Raw genomic sequence first — 26,309 nt, forward strand, 5'->3', positions numbered from 1 at the left:
TTTAAAGAGAACATCATGTTATGGCTTCGGAAGGGAAAATGTCATCAAGATCATACCCGCTATTCCATTTCAAAACAATACTGAAGTCTCCAAACCCAATCTTTCTTGCTACGAAATCCAGCAAGTGGGGAAAAAAATTACAATTTGATGAAGTTTCTCAGAATTTCTTGTTAATTTCTTCAAAAGTAAATCAGATCAGAACAAAAATAAGCCAGTAAATTAATAAGGACAATTAACAACTTTCAAGCAATTATTCATCAAATGTAGACTATAATGAATTCTACTGTCCAAGAACCAATTTTATTTGTAAAAGTAAATTGTGCATCCTAACCTCTGTTGGCCACCAGTTCACTTGGAGATCTGTTTCAATATAATTAAAATTTCAAGGATCGCTCACACTTCTCTCATGTATAAGCCCTCATGTAGCACAGTGAAGCAGGCAATGGTCATTTGCACATAAAGCCTAGATTTTAATATTTAAGCAAAATTATGAATCCATGGTGGCAGAGTAGCTCAGTGGTTAGCACTGCTGCCTCACAGCACTAGAGACCCGGGTTCGATTCCAGCCTTGGGCGATTGTCTGTGTGGTGTTTGCACTTTCTTCCCATGTCTGCTTGGGTTTCTTCTGGGTGCTCCGGTTTCCTCCCACAATCCAAAGATGTGCAGGTTAGGCGAATTGGCCATGCTGAATTGCCTATAGTGTTCAGGGATGTGTAGGTTAGGTGCTTTAGTCAGGAGTAAATGTCGAGTAATGGGTGTGGGTGGGTTACTCTTCGGAGGGTTGGTGTGGACTTGTTTCCACACTATAGAGATTCCATGACAAGGGCAGTAAAAGAACAAAATAACTAATTACATTTTAGCATGTATCTTTTCACTCTCAGCTGTTATTTACAACCTTTTCAATTATTACTGAACCATTTTCTGTTATTTATTCTGCTAGTCTAAACTACCTTTAAAGCTATCTTAAAGCTTCACCATCTTGCCCTGGAAATTTTTGCATTCTGAACAATTCCTGACAATCTGTACTGGATAGTAGACATAGATCTCTGAAATCATAGGTTTCCACATATGATTATCCTTCAACTGTGACACTGGTGACATAAAATTTATTCACAACACTGTGCAAAGTACATATGCAAGCACATTCTTATTTGATCAGAAAAAGGTAGATATTGAATGACTAGTGCATGTGTGTGCTTAGTGTTATAAACTCAGTGATTCGGTGGGGAAAAGACTGCAGTGGTGAAACTTTTCATCAAAGGGTCTCTTTTTATTTGGCAATCACCATATAATTGCGCTCTCTGGTAATTAACATTACCATTGGAAGCAGGTTTCCTTATTTATTCTGTAAAAACCCTGCATAGTTTTGAACATCTGCAACAAATGCCCCTTTAACTTTCCCAGTTCCAAACAGGGCAATCTCAACTTCTCCAGTTTTTCCACATAAGTGAAGTTAATCATTCTGAAGCAGTTTATGACAAACCCATTTTAACAATTTGGCATCCTTCCTAAAATGCAGTGCACAGACTGAATACATTACCCCATTTGATACTTCAAATTTACTTTTAAAGGGCAAGGATCCAGTATTTATTTAAAAAGTTGCCTTAATTTGAATGCTATTCTTAAAGATTTATGCACATATATATTCAAGTCTCATCCTTTAAAACTTTACCATTTAGTATTGCATTTTTCAATCTTCCTGATAAATATGTAGTACTGGTGCTTCTCAATTCCTTGCAATAAATGTCATCTGCCATACGCCTGCCTTCTATGTCCTTCTCGAATCCATTCCAGCAAAACTTTAATATACTGGCACCTATGGGACCAGCAGTGGGCCGGTTAATCAAATATTCTAGAGGCCCACATAATCAATGTTAAAAAACCATATAAGTAATAGAAGCATAATGCAAGGGGTATATACATCACTGTTACACTTTATTTACAGCATAAATTACTTAAATAATAGTGCAACTTTGCCTTAAATAATACTTACCGGCAGACAGCTTTCTCACTCCACCATCAGCTGACTACTTGAACATCATGGAGACCATGATAATACAGTAAACTTCTGGTGTTTCAGGTATATAATTTTTGATTTTTTATCAAAACTGCCAGTCATTAAGTGGCAGTCAAAACAAGGTTTGTTATACTATCTACCTCATCATTCAACCAAATTTCCAAGTCTGTGTTCTGGAAACTTTGAAATTGTATCCTATTTACACATTAAAGATCCTTTAAACTGTTAATTTAAAAGGATCCATGCAAAAGAATGACAACCATATGTCACTGGAAAAATTACAGCCTTGCAAACACCTCTATGCTCTAGTCTGTCAAAACAGGCCAAATGTTTGTCACTCAATACTTGAAAATTTAAACTCTACACACACACAATCCCAAAAATATAAGAATTTGCTGTCTCATATATTATTCAAAGATGTGAATTATTTTCTCCAAATCTTCTTCATTTAGCTTTGTTCTCAATTGTATAAGCATTTGCAATCTGTCATATACACTTCCCTTGCTTTCATGTTACTCTGTCTGTTTCATCACCAGGAAGCTACAGATTCTTTTGTTCCAACTTTCTGTCCTGTGGGCCGATATTGTGTGGACTTTAGAAAAACGAAAGGCGATCTTATTGAAACATGCAAAATTCTGAACGTTTGGCAGTACCTGTGGATAGGGGAAAAAACAGTGAACATTTTGAGTGCAATATGACTTTTCCTTCTAAGATTCTGAAGAGGTTTGACAAGATTGAGTCTGAAAACTTGTTTCCACAGGGTGGGAAATCTTGAACATTGAATCACTGCCTCAGTGTAGTGGGCTAATCGTTTAGAATGCAGATGAGAACAGATGTGTTCACTGACAGAGTAAATGTTTGGAATTTTCTATCAAAACGTTGTGGACCCTTCACTGTTGAGGATGTCAACATCGAGACAGATTGTTTTTAAGCTTTCTAGGAATCAAGAGATCAGGACAGCTGTCAAGAAAGCAGAATTGAGGTGAAAAATCAACAGACACTATTGAATGGTGGAGCAGAATCAGGGGACACATGGAAAGATACAATATTGGGTGATAGTATCTTTGCTGTTGTAAGTGCTATCATCGTGCAAAGTCTTTAAGGACTGTTTCCACTGGAGGGGCAAAGGAAGGTGGATTAAACAAATCTCTTGTGCTGAATTTTGTTGTGAATTTAGATAAGAAAGAGACCTGTTTCAATTAATGTATACTGGGTTGAGTTTAAACAGAATCAGGATTCAGGAGAGGCAACTACCCTCTTAATTATTAATCCAGAAATGCAGGTAATGTTTTATTGGCCTGGCTTTGGTTCCTACCACTGCAGATGATAGAATTTGACCTCAATAAAATTAAGAATTGTTGTTGACGGTCAGAGGAAAAAAACCTGGTTCACCCACAGCAATGTGGGTGACTCTTAACTGCCCTCTGGACAATCAGGGATAGGCATTAAAATGGCCAGTGACAACCACATCCTTGCAAATTAATTAAAAAGTGGCAGCCTAATCATTTTGACAAAGGTTTTGCCAGATCACTCAGTCCCAGTACATTTACAACTACAAATAAAATCAGAAGTTGCTGGGAAAGCTCAGCAGGTCTGGCAGCACTCTGTGAAGAGAATTCAGTGTTAACATTTTGGGTCCAGCGACCCTTCCTCAGCACATTTACACCTCGTACACAAGTGCAGTGCAGGTGTTGTAATGAAGATACTTGTCAGGGTAGTGTGGATAAAGGAGACTACAGAGGAGTTTCTTGTTGTTGTTATAGTACAATAAAGATGCTAGCATTCATTACCATTCTGAATTGCCCTTGAGAAGGTGGCGGTGATCCACCATTTGAATCACAGCAGTGTTGACAGCAGCTGTCCAAACACACGTCGACTCTCCTGCTCCTCGGATGCTGCCTGACCTGCTGTGCTTTTCCAGCGCCTCACTCTTGACTCTGATCTGCAGTCCTCACTTTCATCTAAACACACTAACCTGACAAGCTGTATGCAGTACTGTTGATGGTGATGACCGGGGGCCGTTACCCCAGTGTTAGCCGCGCGCACCCTCTCCGCCAGAAGCACATTGTGACCCTTTATGAGTAAAACATTCCTCAAGGCGCGCGTGCATCGAGCACCCGCGACCGCAGCTGACACCATGTCCAAAGCTGCGCATGCGCCCACCGCTTCCCTCTAGGAGGAGTGCACCGATGAAACCGGTCCCCTCCAGTCGACCAATCCTTCCGGAGTATCGGTGCTTTTAAAGCGTCACCCGGATTTTGAAAGTTAGTATTATAAACGAAATGGTCATTGGGTTTTCTCCTGTCAAGTTTTAGGGAGGATTTTAAATTCGATTTAAGGGTGTTGAGGTCACATGACCACAAGGAGGCGGCGGGGGTGAGGCGAGAGGACGGCTAGTTTCACGTGACCCTGGAGAAGATGGTGATGGGGTCATGAGGCGTGCGAATGGCGGTTGGTGGCCGCAGCGTTGCCTGGCGCTGGATTTATGGCTGGTCTGTGAGGCTAGCTGTCGATTTTCTGTTGCTTTTTCAGTCCAGCGAGGTTGGTAGTAGTAGGTACGTTCTTATCCTCCTTTTTGTTTGATCCTTGTTAATCTCTTTAACTTTCCTGAAGTGGAAGGGTCAGCGCTGCATTTTTGCGGCTGAAGTTCCCGGAAGGGTAGTCAGTTCCACAACGAGTAGTTCGCTTCCTCAAATTTCTTAATATCTTGGCTCAAGTTGAAAAAGTCTGAGGGGATGCTGGTTCTGAGATAATAAACATGGGCAATGGGGCATTTTGGAGTATCGATTTGGGAGGGACTGAAAACTGATGGTAAATTCCTCTTTACACGGAAGGCGGATGTACAAATGTCCGTGATGCGAATGGAGAAATCTTCAATTTTTTTTCCCCTGAGCAACCAGTTCAGAGACACTTACCTCTACAAGGCTTTGAAACCTAATGGGAGAAAGTGAGGACTGCAGATGCTGGAGATCAGAGCTGGAAAAGCGCAGCAGGTCAGGCAGTATCCAAGGAGCAGGAGAATCGATGTTTCAGGAATGAGGAAAGTGTGCCCAGCAGGCTAAGATAAAAGGTAGGGGGGAGGGGTGTTGGAAATGCTATAGGTGGAAGGAGGTTAAGGTGAGGGTGATAGGCAGGACTGGGTGGGGGGGGGGGAGGAAGGAAAGAGAGGTCAGGAAGGTGGTGCTGAGTTCAAGGGTTGGTACTGAGACAGGGGGGGAGGGGAAATGAGGAAACTGGAGAAATCTGAGTTCATCCCTCGTGGGTGGAGGGTTCCTCTAGCTGTCGTGTTGCTATGGTCTGGTGATGGAGGAATCCAAGGACCTGCATGTCCTTGGTGGAGTGGGAGGGGGAGTTGAAGTGTTGAGCCATGGGATGGGTTGGGTTGGTTGGTCCGGGTGTCCCAGAGGTGTTCTCTGAAACGTTCGGCAAGTAGGCGGCCTGTCTCCCCAATATAGAAGAGGCCACATCGGGTGCAGCGGATGCAGTAAATGTGTGTGGAGGTGCAGGTGAATTTGTGGCAGATATGGAAGGATTCCCTTGGGGCTTGATCCCTTTGAAACTTGATACTTAAGACCGTATAGGCACTGGCAAGTAGTACCTCGAAACTAATTATCTCCCATTCGAATACAAGCTGCTCCCAGTTGTACAACTCTTAAACCTTAATGATGAGTTGGGATGTTTGTTTCTTTGGAGTTCCTGTTAGTTCTGGCTGTACTCGGCTGAAAAGCATGTTTATAATTTTTAGTCAGATGTACAGCACGGAAACAGACCCTTTGGTCCAACTTGTTCATTCCGACCAGATATCCGAACCCAATCCAGTCCCACCTATCAGTACCTGGCCCATATCCCTCCAAACCCTTCCTATTCTTAACTATCTAGATGCTTAACTGTTGCGATTGTACTAGTTGCTTTTACTTCCTCTGACATCTCATTCCATACATGTACCACCCTCTGTGTGAAAAAGTTGCCCCTTGGGCGCCTCTTATCTTTCCCCTCTCACCCTAAACCTCTCTAGTTCTGGACTCCCCCACCATAGGGAAAAGACTTTACCTATTTGTCCTATCGATATGCCTCATGATTTCATAACTTCTATAATGTCACCACTCAGCCTCTGACACTCTGGGGAAAACAGCCCTAGCCTATTCAACCTCTCCCTATATCTCCAATCCTCCAACCCTGGCAACACCCGTGGAAATAATTTCTGAACCCTTTCGAGTTTCACAACATCCATCTGATAGAAAGGAGACCAGAATTCCATGCAATATTCCAACAGTGGCTTAACCAATGTCCTGTACTGCTGCAACATGACCTCCCAACTCCTGTATTCAATACTTTGACCAATAAAGGAAAGCATACCAAGTGCTGCCTTCACTACCCTACCCACTTGCAACTCCACTTGCAAGGAGTTATGAACATGTACTCCAGGGTCTCTTTGTTCAGCAACACTCCCTAGGACCTTACCATTAAGTGTATAAGTCCTGCTAAGATTTGCTTTCCCAAAATGCAGCACCTCCCATTTACCTAAATTAAAACTCCATCTGCCACTTAGCTCGTTGGCCCATCAGATCAAGATCCTGTTGTAATCTGAGGCAAGCTTCACTCTCCACTACACCTCCAATTTTGGTGTTATCTGTAAACTTACTAACTATACTTTTTTATGCTTACATCCAAATCATTTATATAAATGATGTAAAGTCGTGGACCCAGCAACGATCCTTGTGGCACTCCACTGGTCACAGGCCTGCAGTCTGAAAAACAACCCTCCACTATCACCCTCTGTCTTCTACTTTTGAGCCAGTTCTGTATCCAGAAGTGGATCACGTCTACCGCCCTGCCCTCATCAATTCTTTATTTCTTCAAAAAACTCAATCAAGTTTGAGAGACATGATTTCCCACGCACAAAGCCATGTTGCCTATCCCGAATCAGTCTTTGCCTTTCCAAATACATGTACATACTGTCCCTCAGGATTACCCCCCAACATCTTCTCGCCAGACGTCTGGCTCACCGGTCTATAGTTCCCTGGCTTGTCCCTACCACCTTTCTTCAACAGTGGCACCACACTAGTCAACCTCCTGTCTTCTGGCACCTCATCTGTGACTATTAATGATACAAATATCTCCGCAAGATGTCCAGCAGTCACCTCCCTAGTTTCCCACAGAATTCTCAGGTACGCTTGACCAGGTCATGGGGATTTATCCACTTTTATGCAATTCAAGATATTCAGCATCTCCTCTGTAATATGGACATTTTTTCAAGATGTCACCATGTATTTCCCTACATTCTTTATCTTCCATGTCCACTTTCATAGTAAATTTCTGGTGCAAAATACTTGTTTCGTATCTCTCCCCATCTCCTATGGCTCCACACAAAGGCCGCCTTTGAGGGGCCCTACTCTCTCCCTCGTTACCCTTTTGTTCTTAATGTATTTATAAAGCTCCTTTGGATTCTCCTTAACTCTATTTGCCAAGGCTATCTCATGTCCCCTTTTTGCCCTCCTGATTTCTCTCAAGTATACTCCTACTAACTTTATACTCTTCCAAGGATTCACTTGATCTATCCTGTTTATACCTGACATCTGCTTCCTTCTTTTTTCTTAACCAAACGCTCAATTTCTTTAGTCATCCAGCATTCCCTATATCTATCAGCCTTTCATTTCACCCTAACAGGAATATACTTTTTCTGGACACTTGTTATCTCATTTTCCAGCCATCCCTTTGGGGTAGCATGGTGGCTCAGTGGTTAGCACTGCTGCCTCAATGTCAGGAACCCAAATTCAATTCCAGTCTTGGGTGACTCTGTGGAGTTTGCACTTTCTTCCTGTGTCTGCATGAGTTTCCTCCCACGTCAAAATTCATAACTCATCAAGAGCTACTTTGACTACTAGTTTGGTGAGCCTAATAACAAAGTCAGAAGAATGTGGTTAGAGGATGTGCAGACAGGAAAGCTGGAAGTATTGTTCTGTATCAAACTCAGCTTGTTTTACCATTTTTTTCCAAACAGGTTCCTGTCTGTCAATTGGCCACAGACGAGGCTTGCTGTCAAATGGAAAATGTTAAGAGTATTCAGAGCCTTTCTCAGGAAAGATTCTGGCTTTCAAGTTTTTGGATGTGGGTTCAAAACGTTTGTAATTTCCAAACTTTGAACTGAGAGTCTTATGTGGGTGAACGTGTTTATCTAGCGCTCCTGGGTAGCATTCCTATTTATGCTGGCCCAAAAGCCATGCTGAAAACAGATTTTTCTGGAAGCATTCAGATACAATTAATTCTGTTTGCCTGTGTTTCCTGAGGCCCAAAAAAACTATGCATGTGAGCCTCCTTAAAATGTTTGTCACCAATCTGCCTCTAATTAGCAAATTTGTCTATCTTTCATAAAATTGGAAGTTTGAGAGTTTCTCAATGTCAAAGTTTTGAACCCCTTTACCCAGTCAGGAATAAAAAAATCTTTTCATTATATGCTAAATGTCTTGTTTTAAAAATATAACAGATTGTAGTGTTTTATCTTTTGCTATTTATTTGTTTTCAATTAATTTTGTTTTTGTTCCTGGTTTTTGACAATCTTGTATGCTCCTTTTGCAGGTCACCTTTAAATGATCTATTTCCATACCATCCCTTGGAGCATGGATCTCAACATACTCACAGATATGTCAGAGATTGTCAGCCGATAGTTTTTGGAAATGTGACACATGAAACTTGGCCTGCTGATAAATCTACAAACCTCCCTATAACTAGAACTACTATATTTGTTTCAAACTTTCCAATTGATGGAGGAAAGCTTAAAGCTGTTACTGGCCACCTCACATTTGTGAATAATCCTTTGAGAACTGTCTCAGTTTTAGAACCATTAAAATCAGGTGGATGCAATGAGTCTTATAGAGCAACAGTACAGGAAACTATAAAATCCAAAACGTGTTTGGTGGCTCAGAATGGTGGATTTTTTGACGTGGACACAGGACGTTGCTTGGGTGCAGTAGTGAGTAATGGAAAACTGGTACAAGATGGAAAAGGCATTCAAAACGCACAATTTGGGATTAAGAAGGATGGCACATTAGTATTTGGGTAAGAATCTAAATAAATATATATACTTGGTGATATTATTGCAGTGATGATTATATCTAAGAAATTAGTCCTAATTTGTAGAATTAAAATTTACTTGACTTTCCCATTTGTAAACTAATTAAAATTCAATTTAGAATGTCTGGCTTGCTTACAAGCTCTTGCATTTCTTTAATGCAATAATTAACCATAATGCAACATGGTTGCCACACCATTAGGATAGCATAGTGGCTCAGTGGTTAGCACTGCTGCTCATAGCACCAGGGACCTGGATTCGATTCTACCCTTGGACAACTATCTCTGTGGAGTTTGCATGTTTTCCCTGTCTTTGTGGGTTTCCTCCTACAGGTTAGGTGGATTGGCCAGACTCAATTGCCTGTTATGTCCACGGATGTGTAGGCCGGGTGATTAGCTATGGGAAATGCAGTATTACAGGGATGGAGTGGGTCTGGTGAGGTGCTTTTCAGAGGGTTGGTTAGGACTCTGGGCCAAATGGCCTGCTCCCACGTTATAGGGATTCTGATTCTATGAAGTCATATCACCTGGCAATGTCAATACAGGCTGCACCAAGTGTCTGTATGTGCTGACACATTCAGTGAGAAGTAATGTCATCAGTGCATGTGCCACTGCTGAGAGAACCAGGGAAGTGAGGTGAAGTTGGAAACCTGGCTCAAAAGGGGCAATGGCTGAATTGGGTTGGGATATAATTTTGAATCCTGCACTGGCATCTTTAGACAGTTGTTTCCCATCTCTTGTTAATGCGTCAGCTTTATTTCTGCTTTGTGCCACATTCAGGTGATCTTCAGAGGATATTCTGCCTTTTTCAACACAATTATGTTTAATATTATGTACTTAAATATGCTTATCAATAAACTGAACTTAAGTACATTGGGCAATCTTTATATACGTGAAAGAGCTTTACTGCCGTTAAAATCTTTCCATGCTCATTTTTTTTCTTGTGTGCAACTGACATGGCAGATTGTATGCCAGTGTCTTGGTATTGAAGCTAACTGCATATGCTTTAATTTATTTTATGGCCCTCAAACAGTCAAACCATCCAGTTTCAGAAAGAAATAAAATCTTTTAAAATTGATGTTTTACAGATATTTGTAATGAAAACATTTGACTTTAGCTTTTACAGGTAACAATGAATGATTTAGCTTACTTTATTTTTATCATAAAGTCTACTTCAATAACTTCAGAAGTAAAAGAACAGGAATGTCATTTAGCCTCTGAAATGTGTGATTGAATTGTGTGATGGCACTGTGCTTAAAAGAGATTTGTTCTGTGCCATTTCTCTTGTGGAGAGGTGTTGTCAGTGGTGCTGAAATGTCCGTGTTTGTTTAGACTTGTTTTATTTTGGTCTCCTTGGGACTGGAGGTAATACATGAGAAACTGTTTTGCTGAACTTGCCTTTGCTAAGGGTGTGTATAATAAAGGAAAATAAAAGTATTTCTCTCTGCAGAGATTCACTTTGGGATAACGGGAGGGTGGGGAGTTAGGGGTAGAGAATGCAGTTGGATCAAGAATCTAACATGATGACTTTCAATAACTGTTCCATCATTGTGAGAAGGTTTGTCTCTCAATGTTTTACGATACCAAGCAGCCACCTGAGCTTGATTTTAAGTGCTGTTATTCACATTTCTGTTGGTGTAATTTCTCTAACTTGCATGGACCAGCAGCATCATTTAATATTTCATCTCACCACTGAGCATAGTTTCCTTGTTGCCTGTATTAATCCATTTTCTGAAAGTACATTTGAGCATGCTGAAGAGTTAAACACGACAATGAATGGCATTTGTAACCTGAAGCATAACTGCCGATTTGTATCGTCAAATATCTTTAGTTGTTTTGCTGTAAAGTTCCCATTTGTAAAATGTAAAAAAAAATCAATTATCAAAGTTCACCCATTGGACCATTACCTTTTTTTGTGTAGCAAAAAACAATACTATAGATGTTGACTTTTAAGACAACCTTTTGAAGCCGGAGAATCCTTCTGAACAGATTTGCTATGGAGAATAAATGTGAATTGCCTGTAATTTTTCATTATGAAATATGAAAAATGAGTGTTACTCCTTTTAATTCAAACTAATTTTATGTCACACTTTAATTCTGCTTAGGTGCCTTTAAATCACAATTGAGATTTTAAAGAGACAGAGGAGTTCAACACATTTTGCATCTGGTTTATGGATGGGAATATTTTGAATATCTTGTAATAGTAAAGAATACAGGAAAGGAATTAAGTACCATTACCAAACTATTAGAAGAGGATTACTGACAAAAAGTCATAGTGTTGACTACTTGTGGGGTGGCAGTGACTTTTGCATCATAAACTGTTTAACCTACCCAGCAGGCCTGGAGCCAAAATCATCTGACGAACTTATAGGACAAAGAAGCCCTCCAGTGTGCCGATATGTTTTGCTCTTCCGTATTAAAACTGCTTTCACTTGTAGGATCCGCATTCCTCTATTCCCATCCTATTCATGTATTCATCCAAGTGTTTCTAGAATGCTGCTATTGTGTACTTCTACCATCACCCCTGCCAACATGTTTCAGCTACTCTCACACCTGTGTGTGGTAAAACTTGCTTCACACATTTCCTTTTAAACACCCCCTGAACCTGTTTCCCCAAGAAAACGACGACTCTACCCTAGGAAAAGACCTCACATTTTCCACTCTCTCTGTGCTATTTACAATCATTTAAACTTCTAATGGGTTCCACTTCTTGCCTTTCAGTGAAAACGACCCAAGCTATCCAACCTTTCTTCATAGCAAAAATCCCTGCTATGATAGTGGAGAATTGTGTTTGACATTGTCAATAGACTTCCTGGGGATCCAGTTGCTGAATTTTTAACAGATTGACAGAAATATAAAATCATGAAGGACATCGATTTGGGTAAACAGACAAGTTTTTTTTCCCCCTGGGATGGCGGAGTCAAGAATAGCAGGTAATGATTGCCCCTTAGCTCCCTTTTCAATGTTTTCACACAGAGCTTGGTGAGTGTATGGAATGAGCTGCTAGAGAAAGTAGTGGAGGCTGGTATAATTACAACACTTACAGGGCATCTGGATGGGTATATGAATAGGAAACATTGAGAGATATAGGCCAAGTGCTGCCACATGGGACTAGATTAATTTAGGATAGCTGCTCGGCATGGACGGGTTGGATCAAAGGGTCTATACACCTGTATGACTCCATAAATCGGTGGAACATAACGCAGGTCATATTTCAGCATGTTAAAGGACTGCTTACGTTGTGGAATTCATAATATTGCAACCCAAAGGAAGCTACCAAATCTGGACCTCAAGAAAACCATAGCACTTGCCCTTTCCCACAAAAACACAAAGAAAAGTCGCTTGGGTACTTCAAGGATCCATAGATTGCGGCCTTGGATGCCTCCTGAACCACAGATCCAAGGTTCCCAGTGCATAATACTCTCAGATCCGGGTTTGTTGCCATGGAAGAATGATTGGAGTTTGAGGCTGTAAGATTCCACAACTGGACGAGAAGTTTCTCCACAATGCAGTGAGGAACATGAATATCTGTGCTGCACTACAATCATAAAGTTCACCACAGACAAGGCTACTGAAGCCAGCTAAATGCATATTACCTAGTCCAAAACACTGCCACCTCAAGATCTGATGTTGCAAATAAATCCGCCTAAGAATGTGAAATTGATCCTAAATTGCATTAATACTCCCACCGTAGCCCTAATTAAGATAATCATGTAGATAAATGGTTATCCTCTTGATGTGGAGCTAGTTAGTGATCGGTGTATCTTTTTTGGTGATCAAGCCTTTAAGCAACTCCAGGACCTCTTGCTTTTAAACCTGTGTGCTACCAATGTTAGATTTGCCACACAAGTTGTGAAACCCTTGTCTACTTTATCACCCACAATAATCCGAGATACACATGGGCAAGTGATGGCTCATTCTCTTACGTTATTCTTCCTGTCTATGGTGGATGTGTTCCATTAAGTTAGTCTTTCAAGGAGTCCTTGAAGGTTAATCTCAGCCTATCTTGGGACTTCATCCATTATCTTGAGCATTCACTTCTTTAACCACAGTAAAATACCAATTTCAGATCAAAGGTGTGTCTGTGGGTACCCATATGGGCTTCAGTTATGCCTGTTTTTGTGGGGTGTGTGATATGTTCCTTGTTCCAGTACTACTACAACCCCCACTCTCAAATCTTTCCACATAGTGATAATGAAACTGGTGCTACTTTCCCCTCTAGTTTGGAATTCGAAAAGTTATCTATTTCACTTCTAATTTCCATTCAGGTCTCCCCTTCACCTGATCCATCTCTGACTCCATCTTTCCCTTCCTTGACATCTCTCTATCTATTTCTGGGGATAGGCCCACCAGCAATATCCACTATAAACCTACCACCTCCTATAGTTAAGTGACTATACATCCTCCACTCTGCTTCTTGTAAAGACTATTCCATTCTCCCAGTTCCACCGTCTCTGTTGCATCTGTTCTGACAATCATGATTTGTAGACATCTGTGTTGGACTGGAGAGTACAAAGTCAAAAATCACACTACACCAAGTTATAGTCCGACAGGTTTATTTGGAAGCACTAGCTTTCAGAGTGCTGCTCCTTCAGGTGGTTGTGTTCTCCACAACCCCTGATGAAGGAGCAGCGCTCCGAAAGTTAGTGGTTTCAAATAAACTTGTTAGACTATAACCTGGTGTTGTGACTTTTTTAACTTGCTCTGATAATGCCAACTTCAGCAAGTGGGCCTCCAAAATGTACATCTTCCTCAAACGATGATTCCTGAGCACTGTAAATGATAGAACCAACCTATCTTCTGCACTTTGGCCATCTCCCCCTCTCTTCCCTCTTGTTATCTCCTACCATCCCACCAGCATCCACATCCATACGATCATTAGTTGCCATTTCCACCACCTCCTTGTCAGCCGTTCCTTCTGGCACACCCTGATCCACTCCTCCTTTACTCTCAAGACACCTTCACCTACAGTCACTAAAAGTATAATACCTGCCCGTTTACTTCCTTCCTATGAATCCAAAGTCCCAAACATGGCTTCCAGGTGAGACAGCGCCTTTTATCTGCACTTAGCTTAATGCAGTCTATTCGCTGCTTGTAATGCTAGTATTGAAACAAAGCAGAGATAGGGCGACCAGATTGCAGAACATTTTATGTTTTGTTTGCAAAAGAGGCCCTGAGCTTCCGTTGCCTGTCACTTCATTACTACCATGTTCCCTGTCCAACATCTGGCCCATCCTTGCTGTAGTTCTCCAGTGAAGTTCAGTGCACCTCATATGCACTTTGCGAACTCCACAGCCTTCTGGATTTAAACTCTAAAGTTGTTGAACAATATTAAACACTTTTCCCCATCTCTTCTCTCAACCCCACATACCAGTTATCACATGGGCTGATATCACCCACAACCCATTGTCAGCTCCTAATAGTCCCTGTTAGCAGCTATTCATTCTTCTAGGCTGACCATTATCCACTTCTTTGACTGTCCAACTTTTTTTTCTCTCTCTGATTGGGTTTTATTGAGAAAGTCTAAAGCCACTTGTCTTTAAACATTTAGACTCAAATGTGATGCTGAATTATGGAACACATTTACTGCACTGGAAAATAGGAAGGCTCAGAAAAAGGGGGAATCTCAAGGAATGCAGAAAATAGGGACATCTGGGCTCGCCAAGCGATAACAGGATTCTGTAAGGCAATTAAGAACATTTGCCTTCATGTCAATGAATCTGTGAACAGGGCACCAAGTGATTGGGGAGATACCTTTTTTTTTAAAAGAGGTCAATAAAACAATGTATTCAAAATGTTTTAGCATTAGTTGGAAACTACCTGGATTCATATAATGAGAGTCTTGGTTGCTTGAAATCACTTTACTGAAAATATCTGATCATTTTTGCAACTGGATTTTATTACTGTTCTGTTTGAATAGTGTTTTGCAAGCTTCTAGATGGTTTGTATTTTCAGTTTGGAGAAGGAATCTGTTGTGAAAGACCTGCCTCACTCACCTGTTCTGCTATTTCTGGAAAATGACTTTTTAAAATCTGTTTGACTCCCTCAGAGATCATCTGGGAAGAATCTTCAATTTTTGTTCCCCAGATAAACTGCAATTTCCAAGATCCCAAAGGCAAATACCTACGTTTGGAGACACTCATCTAAATATGTCAGAAAATATGCCATCTGAATGCCTGAAACATTCTCCCCAGTACTACATTGTTGCACTGTCCCCAAAAGGAGTAGCATTACCAAACATCATTCTGACTACTCAGCACAGTTATTGTTTGAATAACATTTGTTTCTCATTTCAACAGTACTGAAAACTCCGTTATTAATGAGCTAACAGTTTTGCACAACTCCTCAGGGAGCAGAAGGACTGAAATTTGTTAATTGTCTTGTTTTTTTTTCTGTGCCTGTGCAGTTGCTGGTCTACACTTGAACAATGAATGTGGTTGCCCTCACCATTACTTCCACACACACATTCATGCGTTTTTCGTTTTCTAGTTCTCTGTTGTTATAAGATTATATTCTGCTTCAATTTGCCAAGATTAATGCAAAGATAAATATATTATTGCCAAAGGCATTTTTAAAGGCAGTTTTTTAAAAAGGAAGGCTTGCAATTACAGAACACAATGCAGGGACACAAATGTCTCAACGCACTTATGATTGAAGAATAAACATGTGTCAAGACATTAGGCATTAGACCTCTGCTCTCCTTCAGAGTAGTGCCAGGGGATCTTTTGCAACTATCTGAAAATGCATGTATTACCTTTCAATACTTTTATTGATGCCCTCATGCTACAGAAACCTATTTCTGTACTTGTGTCAAATTTCATTTGTTGTTATCCCAGTACAGTTGTTTAATAGTAAATTTTTCTTAATTAATCATGATTAAGAAAGATAATATACTATGCTAATTTAGAAATATAATTGTAATTCTTAAATATTGATAGATATCTGTCAGAAGATGATGTCATGAATAAGGAAAACCCCTTTGTTCAACTAGTGACTGGAGTAATATGGCTTCTGCGAAATGGCACTATTTATATTAATGAGAGCAAATCAGCTGAGTGTTCGGAGACACAGGAAACAGGTACTGTCCAAAAGTCAAAACATGTGACTCAGTAAGAAAAGGCTACAGAAGTATTTAAAAACTGTATTTAAAATGTGTTTTGAAATCCAAATTTTCTCTCTCGTTCCAAAAGCCAAAAAAAGTGTACAGATTGGTTTTTGTTTCCTACAAGCATTTTGTATTTTGTTTTTGTGTACAAGTTTCAAAGCACTGTTAACTATTTATATTTGAAAGAATATTTGTTTGCTTTTAGAATATGCATTCTAACTAGGGTTATGACATACAAGTATTCTGGTGCTGCAATTGATCAAGTAGAAGTATATGTTAAAGATGAAAATTGTCTTTATTTCAAAAATTATTGAAATCTGTTTTTACAGCCACATCTGTTTCTCATCATAAGCAGAGATGTCCATATCAATTGCTGTCCACACAGCAAAAGAAATTAAAATTTGAAAACTTTATTGATGTCTGTGCCAATATCAGTTGAGAACAGAAAAGACTCCAGTATTTTAAGAGTAGATAAGTTGGGACTTCTCCTTCATACAATGATTCAGAACAAGATGACAGAAGCATTTTGCAAAAGATAGAAGGAACTTTTTTGAGCAGTGAGTGGTATGGATTTGAAATTGCTGAGTGTGGTGGAAGGAAATCAAATAAAGAATTTAAAGGTATTATCTGTAAATGAGACAGCGGGAGGAAGAGGGTAAGATACTAGGCAAATTGCTTCTTCAAAACTGGTGCAGATGTGACTTACCAAAGAACCATCTCCATTGCTGTATCAATTTTGATTCTGCGCGCACTGCTGTAAAGATTCTGGATAGGTGAGAAAATTTAGAAAGCAACAAGGGATGGCTTATTAACAAAAATTACAAGTTAGAATTGGTGAGTAACTTAGAAGAGAATTTGCAGGTGTTGGTATTTTCTGCTTTTGTCCTGTATGGAGGTAGTTATAGAGTCATAGAGATGTACAACATGGAAACAGACCCTTCGGTCCAACCCGTCCATGCTTACCAGATATCCCAATCCAATCTAGTCCCACCTGCCAACACCCGGCCCATATCGCTCCAAACCCTTCCTATTCATATACCCATCCAAATGCCTTTTAAATGTTGTAATTGTACCAGCCTCCACCACTTCCTCTGGCAGCTCATTCCATACACGTACCACCCTCTGCATAAAAAGGTTGCCCTTATGTCTCTTTTGTATCTTTCCCCTCTCACCCTAAACCTAAGCCCTCTAGTTCTGGACTCCCTGACCCCAGGGAAAAGACTTTGTCTATTTACCATATCCATGCCCCTCTTAATTTTGTAAACCTCTATAAGGTCACCCCTCAGCCTCCGACGCTCCAGGGAAAACAGCCCCAGTCTGTTCGGCCTCTCCCTATAGCTCAAATCCTCCAACACTGGCAACATCCTTGTAAGTCTTTTCTGAACCTTTTCAAGTTTCACAACATCTTTCCGATAGGAAGGAGACCAGAATTGCATGCAATATTCCAACAGTGGCCTAACCAATATCCTGTACAGCCATAACATGACCTCCCAACTCCTGTACTCAATACTCTGACCAATAAAGGAAAGCATACCAAATGCTGCCTTCACTATCCTATCTATCTGTGACTCCACTTTGAAGGAGCTATGAACCTGCAATCCAAATCTCTTTGTTCAGCAAAACTTCCTAGGACCTTATCATTAAGTGTATACGTCCTGCTAAGATTTGCTTTCCCAAAATACAGCACCTCACATTTATCTGAATTAAACTCCATCTGCCATTTCTCAGCGCATTGGCCCGTCTAGTCAAGATCCTGTTGTAATCTGAGGTAACCCTCTTCACTGTCCACTACACCTCCAACTTTGGAGTCATCTGCAAACTTACTAACTGTCCCTCTTATGCTCGCATTCAAATCATTTATGTAAATGACAAAAAGTAGAGGACCCAGCACCGATCCTTGTGGCACTCTACTGGTCACAGGCCTCCAGTCTGAAAAACAACCCTCCACCACCACCACCTTCTGTCTTCTACCTTTGAGCCAGTTCTGTATCCAAATGGCTAGTTCTTCCTGTATTCCGTGAGACCTAACCTTGCTAATCAGTCTCCCATGGGGAACCTTGTTGAACGCCTTACTGCAGCCCATATAAATCATATCTACTGCTGTGCCCTCATAAATCCTCTTTGTTACTTCTTCTTCAAAAAACTCAATCAAGTTTGTGAGACATGATTTCCCACACACAAAACCATGTTGATTATCCCTAAACAGTCCTTGCCTTTCCAAATACATGTACATCCTGTCCCTCCGGATTCCCTCCAACAACTTGCCCATCATTGACATCAGGCTCATCGGTCTATAGTTCCCTGGCTTGTCCTTACCACCTTTCTTTTAAACAGTGGCACCACGTTAGCCAACCTCCAGTCTTCTGACACATCACCTGTGACTATCAATGATACAAATATCTCTGCAAGAGGCCTAGCAATCGCCTCCCTAGCTTCCCACAGAGTTCTAGGGTACACCTGATCAGGTCCTGGGGATTTATCCACTTTTATGCATTTCAAGGCATCCAGCACTTCCTCCTCTGTAGTATGGACATTTTGCATAAGAAAGGGTGTGAAAGGTGTAACCTCAGAAGCTGAGGTGAATTTGTGCACTGCATCTTACATAGAACCATAAAAATAGCAAAAATCTCACCTTATTCACATGATACTGCATTTGCCATGCATTTATCCACACACTCAGCCTGATGTCATTGTGGTCTTATTGCTGGACTTTTATTCCAGAGACCCAGGTCATGTTCTGGGGACCCTGGTTCCAATCCTGCCATGGCAAACGAAGGAAATTGAATTCAATTCTTTTTAAAATCTGGAATTAAGAGGTTAATGATGACCATGCTTCCATTGTTGATTGTTGAAAACATATATCTGATTCACTAATATCCTTTAGGGAAGGAAACTGCCATCCCTATCTTGTCTCGCCTACATGTGATTGCAGACGCACAGCAATGTGGTTGACTCTTTATTCGCCTCTGGACAATTAGGGATGGATAATAAATGCTGATTAGCCAGTCACTCCCTCATCCCATGCATAAAGAAAATAAAAATCCTCTCTGCAGCTCACCCTTTGACCTAGCTTTGTGTCATCTGAAAATTTTGAGATATTTAATTCTCTCATCAAAATCATTAATATATTGTAATAGCTGAGGTTCTAAGACTGATCCCTGCAGTATCCCACTAGCTGCTGTTCGGAAAAGATGCATTTATACTGACACTCTTCCCTGTTAATGAATTTTCTATCCATCTCAATACATTACCTCTAAACCTATGTACTTTGCATCATAGTCTTTTATGTGGCATTTTGTCAAAAGCTTACTGAAAGTCCAAATAAACTACATCTAGTGGCTCTCCTGATCAATTCTTCTAGTTACACACTGGAAGAGTTCCAGTAATTTGTTAAGGATGATTTCCCTTCTGTAAATTCATGCCGACTTTGTCTGATTCTGCCATTGTTTTCTAAGTGCTCTGCTATAAAATCCTTGATGGACTTTAGCATCTTGCCCACTACTGACATCGGACTCACTGGTCCACAGTTTCTCTGTTTTCTTTCTACCTTCTCTTGTAAATTAGGATTACATTTACACTCTGTAGGAACTGTTCCAGAGTCTAAAGAATCTTGGAAGATGACTATCAATACAGCCATCATTTCTAGGGCCATTTCCTTGAGCAGTCTGGAATATAGATTATCAGCCTTCAATCCCATCAATTTCTCTAACAAGATGGTGAAAATAGTTCATTGAGCATGAAGTCTGGTTGGATAGAAGGTGTGGAGAAAGTGGTGAGTGCAGCTACATGAAATAGAAGTAGTATTTTCATGAGCTCCAGCAACCATGCTGATTCAAGAGGGGTTGGCTGATGATTTGAATCCTTTTTTGAGGAACAAAAAATACATTTTGGCTTGTGTTAGTATGTAAAGTTACATTATCTGAAAGTATTTTAAAGAAATTCAGGCTAAGAATAACATCATTTCAAAACGGAATGCTGGATAGCACAGTCACGATTGCTATGGGAGTAAGTAGGCTTGTAATGAATACTTGTTTATAGTATGTTTCTGCAAATGGGACATTCTGCAGTCAACCATGTGAATGTGGAAAAAGGTTGGAAGTTAGAAACAAACTCACCTATATCCGGTTCAGGAAGAATGCACAAATTGGCCCTGATTGCAATCAAATACTGTTAAAATGCAACTTAATGAGTGTGCAGGAATGGTACAATGAAATGTTCTTTATCTCCTACAATAACTGGGTCATACAAGGGCCCATAAGAATGTCTTTTTCATTTGGAGGAAGTGAGTGGAGTTCAACTGATTGACGGCTTCGCATCTGACAAACAGTGAGCTGCTAAACTGAGTTTCGAGGACACTTGTTTATATCTGTATTTGGATCCAAAGTGCACAGGATAAAATTTTGGTTGGAATCAACATGGAATAAGTAGGAGCCTGTGATGGTTCTTTCTGTTTAGAAGGTGGTGGTACTGGAGAGGATGCTAACAATATTGACAAGAATAAAATCAAAACTGTGGAAGTCATGTATCAGAGGAAGAACAACTTGGGGATTCTTTCATGAAAGTAGGCTTAGGGGTGACCATGTCGGGGGTCTTCAAAATTAAAAAGAATTTTAATTGAATTTTTTTTAGAAAGTCTTTTTTTTTAAAAGTCTTTACAATTGTGGGAAGAGCAAATGTACAGAGGCTATTACCCTAAAAGAGACACCAGAAATAAATAGGAACTGCAGAAAAATCTTATTATAGTCATAATCATAAAGTCATACAGCATGGAAACACATCCTTCAATCCAGTCAGTCCATGCTGAACGTATGAAACTAAACTACCTCCACCTGCCTGTACCTGGCCCACCTCCCTCCATACCTTTCCTATTCATGTGCATATTTAGAGTTTTCTAAATGTTCTACCGAAGAAAAGAATCTGTTAAATTTCAACATCAAATCCAAATTCAATTCAATTCAATTCAGTCAAATACTAGGACCTCAAGACTAAATGCCTAACACATGATCCAGATTAGTGCAAATGTCAAACTTGCCAGTAAAGAGTAGCTGAAGCAAATATTGATTTATTCAAGTGAACATGTAGAAGGGTTTATTCAGTTATATTTTAACCATTTATAATGGCTTATGTTGGTAGCAATTTGCGGAAAGATGGGAGGAGGGTCAAGTGGGGCATGCACGAACTGGGCAAATGGCCTGTTTCTATGTATATCATATTCCATCTAATCTAGATATAAAACTCCACCTGGTTTCTGTAATTTTGTAACAGACCACTCGTCCTTTGTTCTGCCAATTCCACCTTTGGCAATTGCTTAGATAGCACCTTACAAACCGATGGCCATATCCCCCACCCATTTATCTCTCCACACTGTAGGCTCCCTGCCTCCATTCCTGATGAAGGGCTTTTGCCCGAAATGTAGATTTTCCTGCTCCTCGGATGCTGTGGTTTTCCAGCACCACTCTAATCTAGACTCCTTCTATTAGGACAAGGGCAACAAATACATGGGAACACCACTACATTTATGTTCCCCTCCAAGCTACTCACCATCCTGACTTGGAGATATATTGCTGTTCCATCATTGTCATGGGTCAAAGTCTGGAATTCCCTCTTTACTGGCAGTAACTGGAATGAAGCAATTCAAGAAGGCAGCACACCACATGTGCAGTTAGGCGTTGGCAATAAACTCACCCTTATATTTTTCCCCCTCTGCTTTGCTCCATTTTACTTTATTTACTCACCGAATACAGGCATTGCTAGCTGGGCCACCATTTATTACCCATCCCTCGTTATTCTGTGGTAGTGAGCTGCTGCCTTGAATAGCTGCCATCCATCTTTTTCTGCTTTTAGAAATCTTTTTAAAACTATCTTCTTTGCCCATCCATTAGTTCCCTATTCTAAAATCTCAAATCTCCTTTATCCTTATTCTTAACATCACGTTCCCTCAGTAAATTAATTTGTTTTTATGTGAACTTCGATATTAATATAAGTTGTATTTTGCATATGATGGGTCAACATCAGTATTTAAAGCATGTGTTCTTGCAGGAACCTTTGTATTTTGATGTTTTTGGCACTCTTTCTTTGTATAAAGTATATATACTCTTGATGATTCAGTAATGTTTGTTGGCAATGTTTCCTTGTTTGAAGTGAATACAATGGTTAATTTAAATATTGCTTTCAAAAGATTACTTTGTCAAAGCTTTGTCTTGCAAATTGCCTTGATGCATACAAGGTGACCAGTTCAAGGGGAAAACCAATATTGATCCTCCATGAATGGAGAGTGACTTCAACAGTGGTTGTGGATCAATTCTGGATTTCGTTCCTGGCATTGCCACTCACCTTCCCCAGTACTGTTGTCATCATAATGTGAAAGTAGTAAAGAAAAATAAAACATGCAATAAAATATTTAAAATATTGAAATATCCTTCAACCATTATCCTAAAATATTCCTGAAAGTTTTTTATAATTTGTTGAATAACTTGAGTTAATGAGTTCTTCCAATGGCTGAATGATGCAGATTAGAAGGTCTTGGGTTTTCAATTAAGTTGACTCATCTCAACTAGACCAGTGGTAGGAACACTGATTTTTTTGACACATCCATCTTTTGAGATTGAAGAATTGGTCCCGAATTCCTTGCTTGAAGTTCACTTTGGGAGGTCGTAACTGTTGAATCTCATGCAAAATAATAGTCTGCAGACATTAAATTTGTAACACAATGCAGATCTAAAAATGCAAAGGTAATGCTGACACTGAGAACCCTGTTCCTCTATTTTGGCCATTTACTTCCCTCTACTGCTGATGGTTGTTTCTGTAGTTGCCTGAGTCCTAAACTCTGAAACTCACCATGTACGTTTTCTAACTTTTTTCCTTGCTGTAAGATGCTTTTAAGTTGGCTCTACAAGCAAACCCTTGATCACCTGCTCAATGATGTTGTCCTTTGATCTGATGTAAATTTGTCCAATACTGTCCTGTGTACCTTAGGCCATTATGCAGTAAAATACATTAATTTATGCAGTTTGCAATTATATAATATAAAGCAAAGTAGTTACTAAGCCTTCTATTTTAAATAGGATCTTTTGAAAGATTTGTTAATGTGGTGTCTGCCCGAACTTCTATAGGACATGATAAATATGGGAGGCTTGTTTTGTTGCAAATCGATGGACAAACTGACCTCAGAGGGTAAGATAAAAGCTTCAGATTAATGATTCTCTTATCCTAATACAGCTATATAAATTACACTTGTAATCAAGATGAATAGATTAACTAATTATTAGAAATTTCTTCACTTTTTTGAAATATTAGATTTTCTTGGCATTGTTCAAATCTTGTATGTAAATGTTTCCAATAGAAGATCAAAAAGTAATCTTGATTAAATTAATAATACACTACAGGCTTATTTGGTTCCGTAAATATATTCAACACTGAGTTAGATTTTTGATCAAGGAAGGGATCTTGACCAGATGGGCAAATGGGCTGAGAAGTGGCAGACGGAGTTTAATCCAGATAAATGCGAGGTGCTGCATTTTGGGAAAGAAAAACTTAGTAGGACTTGTACACTTAATGATAAGGTCCAGGGAGTGTTGCTGAACAAAGAGACCTTGGAGTGCAGGTTCATAGCTCCTTCATAGTGGAGTCGCAGGTAGACAGGATAGTGAAGAAGGCGTTTGGTATGCTTTCCTTTATTGTCAAAGTATAGAGTACAGGAGTTGGGAGATCATGTTGCGGCTGTACAGGACATTGGTTAGGCCACTGTTGGAATATCGTGTGCAATTCTGGTCTCCTTCCTATCAGAAATATGTTGTGAAACTTGAAAGGGTTCAGAAAAGATTTACAAGGATGTTTCCAGGGTTGGAGAATTTGAGCTGCAGGGAGAGGCTTGATGAGGCTGGGGTTGTTTTCCCTGGAGCATCAGAGGCTGAGGGGTGACCTTATAGAGGTTTACAAAATTATGAGGGGCATGAATAGGATAAATAGGCAAAGTCTTTTCCCTGGGGTCAGGGAGTCCTAGAACTAGAGGGCTTAGGGTTAGGGTGAGAGGGGAAAGATATAAAAGAGACCTACGGGGCAACGTTTTCACACAGAGGGTGGTATGTGTATGGAATGAGCTGCCAGAGGAAGTGGTGGAGGCTGGTACAATTGCAACATTTAAAAGGCATTTGGATGGGTATATGAATAGGAAGGGTTTGGAGGGTTATGGGCCAGGTGCTGGCAGGTGGGACTAGATTGGGTTGGGATATCTGGTCGGCATGGACAGATTAGACCGAAGGGTCTGTTTCCATGCTGTACATCTCTGTGACTCTATAAGTCAAAGGTTATGTTGGGTTGCCAGGAGGTGAGACTACAATCAGGCTGACTATGATGTTGAATAAAGGAGCAGGCTTGATGAGCCAAATTGCTGGCCTCTCCAAATTCTAATGTTTACATAGTAACCATTGCTATGATTTTGATTCTTGTAATCCAAATGTGAAACATATTTCATATTTCCTTTATGAAGAGCATGAAAAAAGAAATGAGACTGGTATCTTCATTTTTAAGATTCATTGTTGAAGTTATGAATTAGTATCCCATTGTTGACTTTGGTGTCTGATTTTCTACCTCTTAAAGGACAGGCTTTACTCATTAGCATTACCACATTTCAAGGCATGTTAAAGTTCTGTCTTTCCCTTCACTCAGACCCTCAGAAAAGACTTTCGAAGAATATTGTTCCTTCAGTTTACGCTCTGAACTGAAATGCAATGGAGAGGAGATACTGACCAAGGTTCTGCAGCTTTGATTTTAGCAACTCTTTGTTGGGGAGGCAATCGTAGGTTATTTCGAATCTACCAGTGGGCTTCAGAAATATTCAAAACAATGAATCCTTTTCTTGGCTACAGAAATGTCAGTCAGAAGCTTGAGAAAGGCAACAAATATTCACAAAAATGGGGTACTTCCAAACATGGAAAAATAAGTAGTCAGTTTAATGTAGTCATAAATTTTCTAAAGGTAGCGTATTCAAATTGTATTCCACGTTTTATAAAACTTGTCCAAACAACTCAATTCAATCTGTTTGTTTCTCTCGCTTTTTTTTCGTTTTATTTGGTTTGGCACAAGAGCTGGTTTAGAACAAATTCTCATCTGTGATTTGTCCACTAAAGATTGCTCAGCATCCAAACATAAGCGAATCGGCAGAAATATTGATTTTTAATTTAGATGTGGCCTACATGGTTCCCTTATAAGCACTCGTAAAGGCAAGAGTTTTGGGTGTTCTGGTCTATGTATTAGAAGTTTAAAGAAATCATGTTGCAGCTTTAGTATTGGCTTGCTTGACACTTTTTTAAAGTCAAAGTCTGGTCCATGCAGATGAAGTTTAACTCAGATAAATGCGAGGTGCTACATTGGGAAAGCAAATATTAGCAGGACTTATACGCTTAATGGTAAGGTCTTAGGGAGTGTTTCTGAACAGAGAGACTTTGGAGTGCAGGTTCATAGCTCCTTGAAAGTGGAGTCGCAGGTAGATAGGATAATGAAGAAGGCGTTTGGTATGCTTTCCTTTATTGGTCAGAGTATTGAGTGCAGGAGTTGGGAGGTCATGTCGCGGCTGTACAGGACATTGGTTAGGCCACTGTTGGAATATCGCGTGCAGTTCTGGTCTCCTTCCTATTGCAAAGATGTTGTAAAACTTGAAAGGGTTCAGAAACGATTTACAAGGATGTTGCCAGGGTAGGAGGCTTTGAGCTATAGGGAGAAGTTGAACAGGCTGGGGCTGTTTTCCTGGAATGTTGGAGGTTGAAGGGTGACCTTATAGAGGTTTACAAAATTATGAGGGGCATGGATAGGATAACTAGACAAAGTCTTTTTCATGGGGTCGGGGAGTCCAGAACTAGAGGGCATAGGTTTAGGGTGAGAGGGGAAAGATATAAAAGAGACGTAAGGGCAACCTTTTTATGCAGAGGGTGGTACGTGTATGGAACGAGCTGCCAGAGGAAATGGTGGCTGGTACAATCGCAACATTTAAGCGGCATTTGGATGGTTATATGAATAGGAAGGGTTTGGAGGGATATGGGCTGGGTACTGGCAGGAGGGACTAGATTGGGTTGGGATATCTGGTCAGCATGGACGGTTGGATATCTGGTCGGCATGGACGAG

General features: G+C 40.2%; 2 protein-coding genes across 5 annotated transcripts in view; one reads left to right on the plus strand and one right to left on the minus strand.

The window, feature by feature from the left end:
- ndufaf6 (NADH:ubiquinone oxidoreductase complex assembly factor 6) overlaps nt 1-4,340 on the minus strand; it is a 30,262-nt gene extending 25,922 nt beyond the window's left edge. For 2 of the 3 annotated variants that reach the window (XM_072570188.1, XM_072570187.1), the window contains exon 1: nt 3,993-4,340. In XM_072570188.1, the coding sequence (XP_072426289.1) occupies nt 3,993-4,156 (164 nt within the window). In that variant the 5' untranslated portion in view covers nt 4,157-4,340. The other variant, XM_072570190.1, reaches the window with a different exon arrangement.
- An 89-nt stretch (nt 4,341-4,429) lies between these two features.
- nagpa (N-acetylglucosamine-1-phosphodiester alpha-N-acetylglucosaminidase) overlaps nt 4,430-26,309 on the plus strand; it is a 49,211-nt gene continuing 27,331 nt past the window's right edge. The window contains exons 1-4 of one of the 2 annotated variants that reach the window (XM_072570185.1): nt 4,430-4,572; nt 8,594-9,073; nt 16,024-16,163; nt 23,255-23,363. In XM_072570185.1, coding sequence (XP_072426286.1) covers nt 4,463-4,572; nt 8,594-9,073; nt 16,024-16,163; nt 23,255-23,363 — 839 coding nt within the window. In that variant the 5' untranslated portion in view covers nt 4,430-4,462. The remainder of the gene's footprint in view (nt 4,573-8,593; nt 9,074-16,023; nt 16,164-23,254; nt 23,364-26,309) is intronic. The other variant, XM_072570186.1, reaches the window with a different exon arrangement.

The sequence above is a fragment of the Chiloscyllium punctatum genome, chromosome 5 (genome assembly GCF_047496795.1).
Source record: "Chiloscyllium punctatum isolate Juve2018m chromosome 5, sChiPun1.3, whole genome shotgun sequence".
NCBI classification, from domain to species: Eukaryota; Metazoa; Chordata; class Chondrichthyes; order Orectolobiformes; family Hemiscylliidae; genus Chiloscyllium; species Chiloscyllium punctatum.